Source organism: Haplochromis burtoni, unplaced genomic scaffold (genome assembly GCF_018398535.1).
Source record: "Haplochromis burtoni strain Fernald_Lab_line unplaced genomic scaffold, NCSU_Asbu1 Contig_401, whole genome shotgun sequence".
Taxonomy (NCBI): domain Eukaryota; kingdom Metazoa; phylum Chordata; class Actinopteri; order Cichliformes; family Cichlidae; genus Haplochromis; species Haplochromis burtoni.
This window is the reverse complement of record NW_024582762.1, coordinates 352261-366828: the sequence shown is the minus strand read 5'-3', so window position 1 is coordinate 366828 and position 14568 is coordinate 352261. Positions and strand designations below refer to the sequence as shown.

The window sequence follows — 14568 nt, the reverse complement described above, 5'->3', positions numbered from 1 at the left end:
ACGTGACCGACAACCCTACCAAAAAAAAAAAAAACTTTATTAATAATGAGCTGGACGGATTTAGAAAACATTTTTTCAGCTGCCTTTTAACACTTCTGTCTCATTTCTTGCTCTTGGAATTCATAAAACGAGTTCACCTCGATTTATACGCATGCGGAACATTCACAGCCTGTGCTCTTTATCAGCCTGTTTGCATTTGTCAAATTACATTCATTAAATACATCAGAACACCACTGGATTTATTATTTTTTATTTATTTAAAAAAGTGACTTCTGGCAAATCTTGGCAGTGGTGAACTGCAGAAAAAACATGCTGACATTTAAGGCTCTGTATCGAACATCTTTTTTTCTTCCACCCATGCCAGTTTTGTCTTCGATTTTTTTTACCCCAGTCGCCCGTTTGCTTCTCCTAAGAAACACATTCAAAGGAAAGCAGTAACAAAAAGTGAAGCCTTTCATGTTGCGTTTTGATCTTACTAATTTTTTTCAGTGAAGGATGCTACTATGTGCTCCATCTGCCTAATATAACATCAAAAGCACCTACCTCGTCCTTCACTTCCTTCTTAACCTGCTTAAGGCTGGCTCTCAGGTCCATGGACACTTTATGTTTGGAGCCCAGCAGGCCAGCTAGCATGGCATCGGCTGACATCCGCACCTTTTTCAGGACTGGCTTCTTAAACCTCCCATTCAGATACTGAATCTTCAACTTAAGGTCATCAACCTGACATAGAACACTGTTGTTCAGACATATGTGTTTTGGTAATAACAACAACAAACATTTTAGAATAAATTAGAATAAATTTTTTAAAATTATTTTTAAACTAAAAAAATGTCACTTTGATTAAAGATCTTGCCAATACAGAAAAAATGAAAAATGATTTTGGCAATTACATATACTGTTACTTTAGGGGAGCTGTGGCATAAACCTTACATCGGGAGGTGTTCCATTAACCTTGTTAAGCACTGTATAACTGTATAACTTTATAATGGCAGAAGAAGCTTCTGAATACAACACCTTGTTGGATTTTGCCACTTTGACCTCCATGTTGTATCGCTCCTCATCCACCAAATCAATCTGCTTGTGAAGTTTGCAACACAGCTCCTGGAGTTATGATAGATAGAAAGAGTGAGAAAGTTTATTTGTTTGTCTGTTTTTTCAATCATAAACACGACACACTTAACAGCAGTGTACTATCCTGAACATTTTTCTTACAAAGCAAGTTTTCTATCATCTCCAACTTTCTATAGTTGCTGGGTAGGGGATGGATACAGAGGAAGAGTAGAGCTTGCACACTTTCATTTTCCAGTGATGTTATGGATGTTAAAGGCAAGTGCACCAGAACAAATACTTTCTCCTCTAAAACCAAACTACAGCTTCCATAGGTGAACAAAAAGCCTGCTAAGTTTATCATCAGTCATGAACAAATTCTCCAGGTGCTGTAGGTTTACCTGGAGATCCTGCATACAGCCTGGAATGAAAAGGGCTGTGCAATTCTCTTCCAAGTACTGCATTTTCTCCCTCTCAGCTTCTCGGGCTTCCTCTTCCAGCATTTCTTGGCCAACTTGCAGCACCAAGCTCTGAGAGAGGGAGGAGAAGATGGCAGAAGATGACTATCAAACACAGTCAGGCCGTTTTGATCAGGTGAGTTTGTAAATGCGCTGTGCTTAAATAACACATTACTGCTAGTGCTTTCCTTTCCCTTGATTTGTTTACAATAAAGAGGTGCTTCCTTTACTGAACAGCCAAACTGCATCCTCAAATACATTTTCAAGGAAACATATACTCACTGCCCACTGTACACCTATCTAGCACTGAGTCTGAGCCCCTTTTTGCCTTCAGAACTGCTTTAATTATTCGTGGCAGAGATTCAACAAGGTGCTGGACACATTCTGGAGAGATTTGTGTCCAAATGGACATAACAGCATCACACGGTTGCCAGCTGCACATCCATCACATGATCTGATGACTTCAGAGGCTATTTGAGTAAAATATTCAAATTCATGTTTAATGAAGTCTGGCCATCGCACTCTCCTGTTGGAACACAGACAGGAAGAAAGGAGCAAAAACTCACACAGTATATCATTAATGACTTAAACAGTTGATATCAAAGTTATTACTGATTTCCAATAAGTATTTAGTTAATGCTTTAATACTATACCTGCACTGTTGGCTGTCTAACCTGAGTATCTTTCATTTCTCTGAGCTGTGACATCCTTAGAAAATGAATCTCCACATCAATATCCCTAATGGTCATGGGAATATTTTACACTTTATGATCTCTGATGATGACTAATATTTATACCAAATTTAAATATGTTGATCTGACTAATATTGCCAAATCTGTGTTCATTTCACAGAGCCATTATGTGATATATTTATACATCTTTTATATCACATTATAGGAACAAACTTCCTCAGTACTTATAATCACAGATCAAACTTTTCTCATTGCCTTCGCATTTAAATGACCTGAATCAGATCATTGTTTCATTTTTGTAACCTTTATTTTCTAGTTTTATCCATTTCTTTTTATTTCAACTCATGTTTGGCTTCCATTCTTTTGATTTTTTTTCCTGTTAAATCCCACTGAAAGGTATCTTTTCAATCCTGCCTTGGTATCCTTTTTTTAAGGTCTTTCATGTTTTAGGTAAAATCACTTTGAAGTGCCACGAAAAGTTCAACATAAAAAAGTTTGAAGCTTTAGTCCTAATCCCAGAACGTGTTGGCATTATACATTTTGTAATGGAGGTGAATTAAATTGTGATTGCTCAGCATACAGCGATTATAAAGGTTTTCTGCAAGGCAATGTTTGACTTTAATTGGAAAAAAGGGAAATACACATTACATTTCAAATTAAAAGCTTGAACACAAGCAAGAAAATAAGGTTATCCATACAGAGAGACAAGTCACTTTCACTATACGATACAAAAAAAAACAAAGGAAACCAAAACAGGCTTTGAGGCATTTTTAAAGTTTCAGTAGAACTTAATAATCTCAGTAAGCAGTCAACTATTCCACAGTTTAGAATTAACAATTACATCTGTATCTGTACATGGGCACAATAAATCAAAAATGCTGACAATGTCTGACTGTGAATATAGATACTTTCCTACTATATCTTGTACTGAATGCAATGATGTGAAACGGTGTGACAATAACTTCAAAATAAAAGCTTACAATCACTGAGAGCATCATGGGAGGGAGCGAAAACACACACTCACACACTATCCCGGGATATATCCAACAATTGTTTGAATATTCGGACTTGCATTGTCCTTGTACAATGGATGCCAAAGAAATAATGTATTTGTTGTCATAAAAAAAGGTAGAGCAGGAACTTCGAAAGTTTTGTTTTGTTTTTGTTTGTTTTGTTTTTTAAGGTGGGGGAATATCTAGCATTAAAAAAGTAATTCAGGCTGATAGTTTTGTGTGGAAACATGCTTATGTAAACAAACGACAATTATTTATATTTTAGTTTATTCGCGTTATTTTTCCTACATTTAGTTGATTCTCTTTTTGATGCTATTAAATGAAAATAAATCGCTATAAACTAGAGCTGGAGATCATGTGACGTGATCATCGTGTCGTATTGCTTACTAGAGTAAACAACAATGTAAAAACAATGGGTACACTGACGCTGTTACTAAAGGAGTACAGTAAAGCTTTATTTATTTATTTTTCAAGTGACCGGAAGTTGTGTGTTTATTTCGGTAAATAAAGCTCACCGTTACCTCGCTGACCGGAAGTGATGTCGTCATGTATTAGGACTAGCTTGACAGTGCTGTGAAGATGGCGGCGTACAGTCGCGCTCAGCTGCTGCTGCTGTTGTCGTCCGTGTGCCTCTGCAGTTTCAGCTCCGTCCTCGGCTTGAAGGCTGCCAGCGGCCCGGCCGAGCTTCACAACCCGCCCGTCCTGAGACCCGCTGATCCGCCGGCGAAGGATGCACCTGCAGCCGCTGGGGCCTCACAGCCTCGAAGGGCGACCGGTTGGAAGCTGTCGGAAGAGGAGGCCTGCCGGGAGGACCTGACCCGCCTCTGTCCCAAGCACACCTGGACCAACAACCTGGCAGTGCTGGAGTGTCTGCAGGACCGCAAAGAGGTAGGCGCCCTCCCCACGGTAAACTGTTCGGGTTCAGGTGAGGTGATGGGCATCTGCTGGGTGTGTCGCCCCAGTGGGTTTAGTCACCCCGGTTGTCAGCATGGCTGTGATGCAGAGGTGAACATCTGCACCTCCATCCGTGTGACGCTCAGGGCAGCCGTTTAAACACACTTTTTCTTTTAGGACGTCAAAAATCCAACATCCGACATCCACACACGCATACAGAGATAGTGGCGTATTTTGTGCTTTTAAAACTGTGTGTGTGTGTGTGTGTGTGTGTGTGTGTGTGTATGTATGTGTGTGTGTGTGTTTTGTTTTTGTTTTGTTTTGTTTTTTAACAAAAGTGAACAAAAAACGTAGTTCCTTCAAAAAACGAAACTTGAAGGTCCTCAAGTGCGAAGTGTAGATTTTTATCCCAAATTGATATCTACCTGTTAGTTTTCTCTTACTTGCTTGTGGTCAGTTGATGAGACTGTGTGAAAAGCCCCTCATCCTGAAAATCTGCTCACTTTTTTATGTTTAAGTAAATTGTGTGTTTTTCAACCTAGGAATGTTCACACTTCAGCACAGAGGCTCTTGCCCTGTGGCCCCAGGAGTAAATAAAAGGTATCCCCTGTAGTAATCCACACTACTCTGTCTGTGTGGCCTTAACTGATGTTCCATGAGCACAATCAAAAATCATGTCTGCTGTTATAAATGCTTATAAACTGGTTGTGTTTAGGCTGTAGGCTGAAGAGCAACTAGCTAAATGAAACCTGATTAGTCTTTAAACAACAAATAGATTAATCTCTACCAAAAATATCAGGCTTAATCTGATTAACTGTTTAATCATTTTTTAATTTATTCCACGTGATAGCCCGAATGAACTTCACCCCCTTCTCGACCTCTGCACCTGGCAGGGCTGTCTCAACTGCATTCTGTAGTTTGAGGGAGAGGTTTTAATGTGCTTTGTGCTTTTACCACCCCTCTTTCCACCTCAGTGCAGTACTTATTAACCTGGTGAGGTGTGAAGTGTGTGGTGTGAGTGCAGTCATCCAGCTGTCAGGTGACTTGCCGGCTGAAGTTAAACCCCAGTTAAACATGATTCCTGTCTTGTTTCTTTGTGCCATAGTGACGAAGAATACAATCAACTTTCACACTCTGTGCCTGTTTAAAGATTGGCCACCTACATGCACAGATTCTCTTATTTTTTATCTAATTTCTTTCCATAAATAAACAAGCAAGGGACGCTACTACAACTAGAGATCAAATTATTTGTTTGTTAATCAGTAACCGCTGTGGTCTTGCGGTTCTTCAGTCTCACTCTTAACGCGTCCAGTGAAGGATACCCTCACAGCCTGCTTTATTACATGACCATATGATAAACATACAGTGTTTATAATAATAATAATAATGGATTGGATTTATATGGCGCTTTTCAAGGCACCCAAAGCGCTTTACAATGCCACTATTCATTCACTCTCACATTCACACACTGGTGGAGGCAAGCTACAGGCAAGTTTACAGTCTGTATCTGATTTTTTCCCCCCCAGATTGTTATCTTGCTTTCTAGGTCAGTTCACTTCTTACCTATTTAATTATTTTAAAAGTGTTTCCTCATGCAAAGTGTCCTAAGCTGCACTGCAGCTATTAGAAGTGATTGTTCAAGCAAAGTCTCCTGCCTCGTGTCATTTTTAAATTGAACATCTTTGGGTAAAACACTAAAGCACTTCTGAAGAAGTCACCCGAGCTTGTGACGTGACTATAGTACATTTCGTGATGGTTTTAGTTGAAAAATGCTTTAAATTCAACAAATAATTATACATACATACAGCGATATGTTTTTTCCTTTATATTGTAAATGTTTGCTTTTTTGTCTCTGCTTTAAAAAAGTTGGATTCAAATCTAAAGAAAAATATATCAGTTTGATTAAAAGGCTACACACACACACACACACACACCAACTTAAAACAGGGTCAGATTACTCATTAATCTCTTCCTGATAAGATCCTTTACACTAGCTCATATTTATAAAACAACCATAAAAATTTTAAAACCATATGAAGGGATTTGGAAATACTGACTTGAACCATGTTATTTTATTTCACTTGGCTTTTTTTGTGGGGGTTTGGGATCACAAATTTAGATCTATTCCAAGATTTCACATGTATCAGATATTTTAAAACGAACAAAAAATTCAGCGGCTCAAATTGAGACCTAAAAATTCAGCATATAAGGAATTTGTTCTGTCATTTGTATCGTACTAGATTCCATTATTTTAAAAGTACAAGCAGAAGACATTTCTCTGTTATGCTAGATGTATAGATTGTGTTCACTTTTGATTTACTTTGATGTTTAAGTTATTTATTTAATTTAGTTTTATGTATAAATGTTTTTCCCAGTAGGAAATTTGGTACACAAAGCTGAGAAAAATGCAGAGTAATAAGACATTCCTGCAATAAATTCTCTCTTTTCTTCATAAAGTTTACGGTGAAATGGTTTCAAAGAGGAGCTGATTTAACTTTCTGTCATTTCAGAAAAATGCAGCAGCAATTTTCCTCGTATAAAAGCACTTTGAGTGCTCAGTTAGAGTAGAAAATGGCTAGATACTGTAAGAACCAGCCCATTTACCATAATTACCCCACACTTTGTAGTTTGGTAACATTCAGGAAAGCATGAGAGCCTCTTGTATTGCACTGAACATTTAGCTAGGTCTAGCAAAAAGGAAGGAGGCTGGTAGAGAATCTACCTTGTTATTTATATCCACACTCACTGGTCACTTCATTAAAGAACATCTTGTTAATATTGAGTTTAAATCCCTTTTGCCTTCAGTGCTTCCTTAAGTCTTTGGGGAATAGATTCAGTAAGTTGTTGGAAACATTCTTCAGAGATTTTGGTCCATATTGACATGACAGCATCAGTTCCTGCAGATTTCTGCACATGAATGATCTGCATTTCCTGTTCCATCACATCCCAAAGGTCCTTAGGTGGATTAAAATCTGTTGTTCATAGAGAATGTTTGAGTCCAGTCAAAAAAGAAACCAGTTTAAGATGATTTGAGCCTTTTGGCATGCTGCATTATCCTGCTGGAAGTAACTATCATCTGATGGGCTACCATTCCATTACAGCATGGTAAATGGCCTGCATTTGTATAGCGCTTTTCTAGTCCATAGGACCCCAAAGCGCTTTACACTACATTCAGCCATTCACCCATTCACACACTAGCGATAGCAAGCTACATTGTAGCCACAGCTGCCCTGGGGCGCACTGACAGAGGCGAGGCTGCCGGACACAGGCGCCACCGGGCCCTCTGACCACCACCAGTAGGCAAACGTGGGGTTAGTATCTTGCCCAAGGATATTTGGCATGCAGCCAGGATGCAGTCTGTGATCGAACCACCGACCTTCTGATTAGTGGCTGACCTGCTCTGCCACCTGAGCTACAGCCACCCTACAGCCACCCCAGCATCAACATCACTGTTGATACAAGGAAGAATGCATCCATGTTTTCAAATTCTGATTCCACCATGAAATATCTTGTATTAAAGACTCATCAGACCAGGAAACTTTTTCCAGTCTCCTATTTTCCAATTTTGCTGAACCCATGCAAATTATAATCAGGTTCCCTTTCTGACAAGAACTTGGTGTGGGCTTCTTCTGCAGTAGCCCATCTGCTTCCAGGATCAATGTGTTTTTTGCTCAGAGATGCTCGTCTGCATACCTTGCAATCACATTACTGTTGCCTTCCACTCAGACTAGAGCATGGCACCAACAAGCACACCACGTTCAAAGACACCTCAACCACCTCTCTTTCTCATTCTGATCCTCAGTTTGAACTTCAGCAGGCTGTCTTGACCCTTGCTACATGCCTAAATACTTTGCGTTGCTGCCATATCATTGGCTAATTAGATATTTCCATTAGTAAGCACTTTAACAGGTCTACCTAATCAAGTGTCTGGTAAACATAAGTTGGCCAATATACAATATGGAGCAAAATAATGAAAAAAATATAATTTAATGCAATAGAAAATGACACATGTTCACTGATAGACTTAATACATTTAAAAGACATTTTGTACAGTGATAATAGATTTCCATGTCTTTTATCAACCTCAGTCATTGTCACAAATACAGCAAAAGCTTAAAGCATCACGTCAGTCTCATTTTGCACTTTACTCCACAGATATACACAGTTACATGGTTCTGTATAAATAGATAATGGAGGACAAAATGATGATGATAAAAGACTTAACATATAATGTGTTCATAGCCAATAAGAAATTATAATTGCTTTACATTAAAGAATATTTTAAATGAGCTATCTTGCAAACCATTTGTTACACAACCCGTACTGTCACTCACACACACACACACACACACACACACACACACACACACACACACACACACACACACACACACACACACACGAGACACCTCCTCCAGCAGCCCTGAGTGATGCCCTCTTTACAGAGATAATTACATTGCTTTGACTCTATAACAGCTGTGGCCTCCCGAAGAGGTAAATGGCTCTTATAAATCTGCCTCTTCTCTAGAGAAACACACACACACACACACACACACACACACACACACACACACACACACACACACACACACACACACACACACATATATATAGTGGCAGTAACAGGGGCAGCTGAGCAGCATGAGCTTTCAGTACACCCAGTTTGAGAATCTATTTGTGGTGGTGTAAACCCTGAAATCTGACAGCTGATAGACGTCTGAGAAACAGCAACACAGTTATAAAGTAACAGCAAGTCACTTTGCAATAGCAGAAAGAAGCCAGGGATATTTCTAGAGCTGTGGTCATTAAGGCATTGTGACAAATAGTAACTATGGGGAGATGGCGTGCCAGGATGCCGTGTAGCTATGGGTAGTATTTGCAGTCCTACAATTCTTTTTTTACTCAGTGTTTCTGCTTATACCGTAGTAACATCGTTGTCCTAAGTGCAATGTTCAGGATTTAAAGGAAACGCTGATGTAGTCACAGAGAAAGAGGCTACCGTTGGTCCTGTCAAACAAAAACAGCCCCAGGCGGGTCATTAATACAATGGACAATTAAAACTGTTTCTGTTTAAATTGATGATGAAGTATCTCTAACTCTGATAGACTGCTATTTCCTTTACATTAATTTGGATGGTTTAACAGGGCAAAAGCCTATTCGGTGGTGGAGGTGTGATGATTTAAGCTTGTGTTTTTATGCGTAGGCACCTTTCAGTTATTAAGTCGATCATGAACCCTTTTGTACACTGTAATATTCTAGAGTCAAATGTGAGGCCATCTGTATGACAGATAAAGCTTGTTCCAAACTGGCAAGTTCTCATCTCTTCTTGGGGCTCCTAGTGTCAAGTTGTAAGCATTGCCTCTACAATGACACATAAAAAGATCTCTAAAAGTTTAGTTGCGTTAAGGAATTAGTGATATCTCTCGGTGTGTCCATCTCCATGAGTAGTTTCTGCTGTATAGTTATTTCAATGACTTAGTCGCAGAAAAAGCCAGGCTACTTTTAACATGTATAGAGTTGTACATGTAGAGTCTTCAGTGGAACACATCAGCCCCAATTTGTTTTATCTCTCTGCCCCTTACCAAGGCACAATTATCCTTTCCACTTCAGTTTGATCAGTCTAGTTGATTAATATGGTCTTTTTTCAAAAGCCTTTGATGTGAATGGATCAGCTCTTCATTAATTAATAATAATTAATTATGACTAGTTTTTTTTATTTTTTTATTTTTTTATTTGGGAACCCACCAAGGGTCTGTATCCTTATTACACTGATTTCTTTGTGTCTGAAGCATTTAGTGGAAATGAGAGTTTAAAATCAAAAGAAGGCCTTTTGTCGCTGTTCCCGTGGGCGCAGCAGAGTTATCACAAAGTGCTTTCATGTCTTTTTACAGCAAAGTGATGTGGAGATGTAAGAAGAGCTTCTGCTGCTGGCTTTTGTCTGATAGTCAAGGATGTTGTGGGCGAGTCTATGAAGAGCTTCTGCTGCTTTGTTCATATTAAACTGCTGCGTTTTGGAGAAAAAAAACATTACTTTGCTCAGCGCTTTAGGGCAATGTTGGTGGTATTTTTGAACTGTTCTTTCTGAAGCTAAAGGGACAGTTCCAAAAATGCACTCTATGTATTTTCAATCTCACTCAGTTGCACTAAAATCCTACCTTCGATTTAGCCATGGAGCACGAGTCTAGGTTTTACATAGTAGGCGAGTCAGTAGGCACATTTCTTGTCTGCACTGCTTTCCTTTATTTTTGCAGAGGTTGGTTTTACAAAAATGTTTTTTCCGAGATATTAAAAAACCCCTTGTTGAACAAAAGTGTAACACCATCTAAATTGACTAAGGCAACAGAACTTCAAAAAATGAAAAGCTATAGTTTATCTAAGCCTTATGTATATTGTTCTGAAAAGTGGCTGACTGAAGTTGAAATAGGGTTGATATTATGTAAGCTAGTGTTAGCTCAACGTTTCTGCAAATCGTACTTGGCCCACCTCTTTTTGTGGCTACTAGAGCACAGATTTATTCATTTAAAATCATCTTTCAAGATAGCAACATTAAATAATTTTATATGCAGATAGAAGAATTCTACCTTGTGATAAAAGTCCTAAATTGTACAAAGTAACTTTACAAAAAGCGAAAATTTAGCTTTTAGGCCACATTACTTACTAGTAGCAAAATTTACCCAAGTTTCCAATCAGTTTGTTAATAGTTCAGTTCCATCTTTTCTTAGATGTCATGCTAACATTAAACTACATTGGGTGAAGATAATAAAAGATAATACAAATATAGCTTCGCTCCTTAAGTGTATATATTGACCAACTTAATTGACCTATACCAATTATTAGCACCCGGCTATATATTAACCAATATTATCTATTTGTTGATTTATTGGGACCAACATTTATAATGGCCAATAACTAAAAGTAAAGAAGCAATGGGAGAAACACCCTTCAACCATATTATGAGTGTTGATGTTGCATAGTTTTCTGTCAGAGGGCGCTATTCTGTATTGGAAACACGTTTACAAGTCCATGAACACAAGCATAGCTGAGCATAGTGTAAATCAGTAGTCAACAACTTTTGATAGTAAAACAAACTTTATTTTAAAAATGCATATATTAATTAAAACGGTCTTAAATTCTTAAATAACTGTGCATAAACAAATTTTAGGGAAATCTGTTTTTATGTGTCTGAATGAAAAAAGCGTTGCCCAGTATATCAGATTTTTAAATGACCAAATCTTGGTGATATAAAATAAGTCTTAACAATCGTCATATAATGAAAATTAGCGACATTTAACTGGAAACTCTGCCTATACTCACATGGTCTTAGGAAAATGGACTGCTTGCCAACAAGCTCAACAGTTTTAAAGGGTTTCAGTGTAACTAACCGTGCCTTTGCTGAGTCTTGTTGTTGGTTTATTAACCAATGCATGCTGCAGTAGGTTCAGCATATACATATAACTAATAAAACAAAAAACCTTCCGATACCTCTGAACACACTTACTGTCTTATTATATCTAGTTTGTTCAACCAGTGCACAAAGAAATACAAGCAGGTGCTGGAACTTTTTCCTTTTATCTCTGGCTATGGTGCTGCTTGAAAGTTGGAGTTTGTCAGAGTTGGTTTTTGGTTCCGATGCGTGTTTAGGTTAGGGTGTTGCCAAACTTGGAAATCTCATTGTTGCAGCATGTTGACAAAATATGGCAGTAAAAATACCAAGGTAGCCCTTAAAGCACAAATGACTATTTGTGTCTCTCTGATGGAAGCATGGATTAAACTAGAGTGTTGAAAGATGTTTAAATCTACTGAAGCGCCTTGAGGCGACTGTTGTTGTGATTTGGCGCTATATAAATAAAATTTAATTGAATTGAAGATTCACATTTCTCCCTCTTTTTGTCTTTCTGCAGGAAATTGATATTGCTCCTGACTGCAACCATGTGAGTATTTGTTTTAAAACACACAAATTCACGCAGAACTTTTTAATCAAACAGTACAAGTGTGAGACAAAGAAAGATATAACAGAGGCGTGCCTTCATACTCGGCTAATGCTGTCAGGCCAAATCAAAATTTTAACCAAGTCTGTTTGGCTTAACGTTAACTCACCAAGAAATCAAATGTGATAATTAGCCTTTTGGATATGCAGGGTGGTACATACCTGTCCTGCTTGGACTGCTGGAATTATTTCACTGCATCTGACAGATTTTTAAGTCAAAGTTACTGTTATTTGCCCCTGCTGTTAAAGAATTTAAACCAAACATATTGAAATATGTAATTTCAAAGGTTGACAGAACATCCTAACACACACAGCTGTGATGTACCAACTGCTGAAAAGTTTACACTTAAATTTTTGGCTGAGTTTACGAACCTTTGTCACCTGAGGACTCTTTTCCATCCATGTCTCGTGATCACTGCGTTATGCCTTTAATTTATTCATAACAAATATTTGTAACATTTATGTCATCCCCAACTACTGCAGATATAATTGGTTTTAGTTTTGTCCCATTTGCTTAACGCTATACTTTTCTGTATGCTCTTTCCTCTCACTCCTAATCAGTCATGGTAGAGGTCTGCCCCTGCCTGAACCTGATTCTAGAGATCTCTTCCTGATAAATGGAAGTTCTTCCTCACCACTGTAGCCAATTGTTTTCCTTATAGGGGATCATTGTAGTTCTCTCTCTAATATTTTAGAGGTTTTACCTTACAATATAAAGTGCAATGAGATGACTGCTTGCATTAAATATATTTATATAATATTAAAATGCATATAAAGGAGTGAACATGGTAAACGTTCTGCATGCAAGTATGTTAGTATGTTTATTGACTCAGGGCCACAACCACTACTGTAAACTGGATTATATTATCTTAGAAATATGTCTTAATATGTCCATAAATAGTAAACAAGTAGAAATGTAGAATCTAATACAATATCTGTCTAAAAAGCAGTCTGTGCATACTAATTCAATTCAGTATATTTTTTGGAGCAGTGTCACAGACCTGCATATTTTAATGCACTGTACAATTGGAGAGATTATTGGAAACATTTAGAGAATTTAAAATAAAGCAGCCTAGTTATCAGCGACCGCTGACCATGAATAAACCTAAGATCCTCTCTTCTCTGTTTAACAAGGTCCTTTCACATTCTCTTCCCCACTCTAAATACTAGCTTTGAAGAACCCACAGCTTCCACACTGCCAGCTGATGACCGTCACTGACATCAACGCCATCTAACTTTAAATTAGGAGTTTCTCCTCTTTTTGCGTTAAGAGCTTCCGAAAGCTCGTCTCCGTGCCTTCTGGATGATAAACCTTCAATATTCAGAGTTCAGGGCTGCTAACAGCAGACAGTTTTATGAAACACCACAAGGCTTATGGAGCACTTGGAGTGTCTTTATTACAGCATGGAAAGCACTGGCTGCAGTTAACATGTCACACGCTCACTTGTTCTATCTTATTTTCTCGGTGGACCGACTTTCAGTACCTGTTGTTTGTGGATGCTGCAGCTGGAACCCCTCTGATAAGAAAGTGATACACAGAGTATTAGAAAACAATAAAAAGAGCACATTGGAAGGTCTTATTTCTGTCATTAAAATCCTTAAAAAAATCATCAGTCTTCAGGATGGGGACTGTCTGATCGTGGGAGGCGTAGTTCTCTCTGAATAAACTATTCTTTTGTAAAATCGTTCAGGGTAGATTACTTAGATTTGGACTATTTCAACATCACATTCACAAAGAAACTTTGAGAGTTTAGAAGCTGCTTTCTCAAGAGAAACTTTTAACAGTTGTGCCTCCTCCAAAAATAAAGAAGAGAAATTATCTAATTAAATGCAATGCTTTATACGACCGCCACAAACTCTTTGCTACTAGTTGTAGTTAATGAGTTGGCTTTTTTTAGTCATGTTCACTATGTTTCATTTCTAATTAACATATAAATTGGATTGTAATTGAAATCCTAACTTTTTTTTCCTCAATCAGCTTCTGTGGAACTACAAACTCAATCTAACCACAGATCCAAAGTTTGAATCTGTGGCCATGGAGATTTGTAAGAGCACCATCACTGAGGTCAGTCTGCCTTTGACTCTACAGTGAAGTTCTAGGTCTGTCCTTTGCTCTCCTCTGACCTGTCAAATGTTCTGCACCTTCAGATAAAGGAGTGTAATGAGGTGGAGCGAGGGAGGGGCTACCTGGTGTCCTGCCTGGTGGATCACCGTGTTAACATCAGTGAGTACCAGTGTAACCAGTATATCACCAAGATGACCAGCATCATCTTCAGCGACTACAGGTTGATCTGTGGCTTCATGGACAAATGCAAAGAAGATATCAACAGCCTGCGCTGCGGCAGCATCAACATAGGACACAAGGTCAGGACTGTGCAAATATATGCAGAAGTTAATAAATCATAAAATGGAGTCCATAAATCAGGAAAAGTTCATTTACAGGCTTTTCGGGTTAAACGAAAAAAATAATAAGGTGG

The 14568-nt window shown here is 38.3% G+C and overlaps 1 protein-coding gene across 1 annotated transcript in view; it reads left to right on the top strand.

The window, feature by feature from the left end:
- The first annotated feature begins 3747 nt into the window (after window positions 1-3747).
- The window catches only part of LOC102313227 (Golgi apparatus protein 1), a 28917-nt gene continuing 18096 nt past the window's right edge, over window positions 3748-14568 (top strand). The window contains exons 1-4 of the mRNA XM_005944426.3: window positions 3748-4098; window positions 12006-12035; window positions 14070-14156; window positions 14240-14455. Of these exons, the coding sequence (XP_005944488.1) occupies window positions 3790-4098; window positions 12006-12035; window positions 14070-14156; window positions 14240-14455 (642 nt within the window). The 5' untranslated portion in view covers window positions 3748-3789. The remainder of the gene's footprint in view (window positions 4099-12005; window positions 12036-14069; window positions 14157-14239; window positions 14456-14568) is intronic.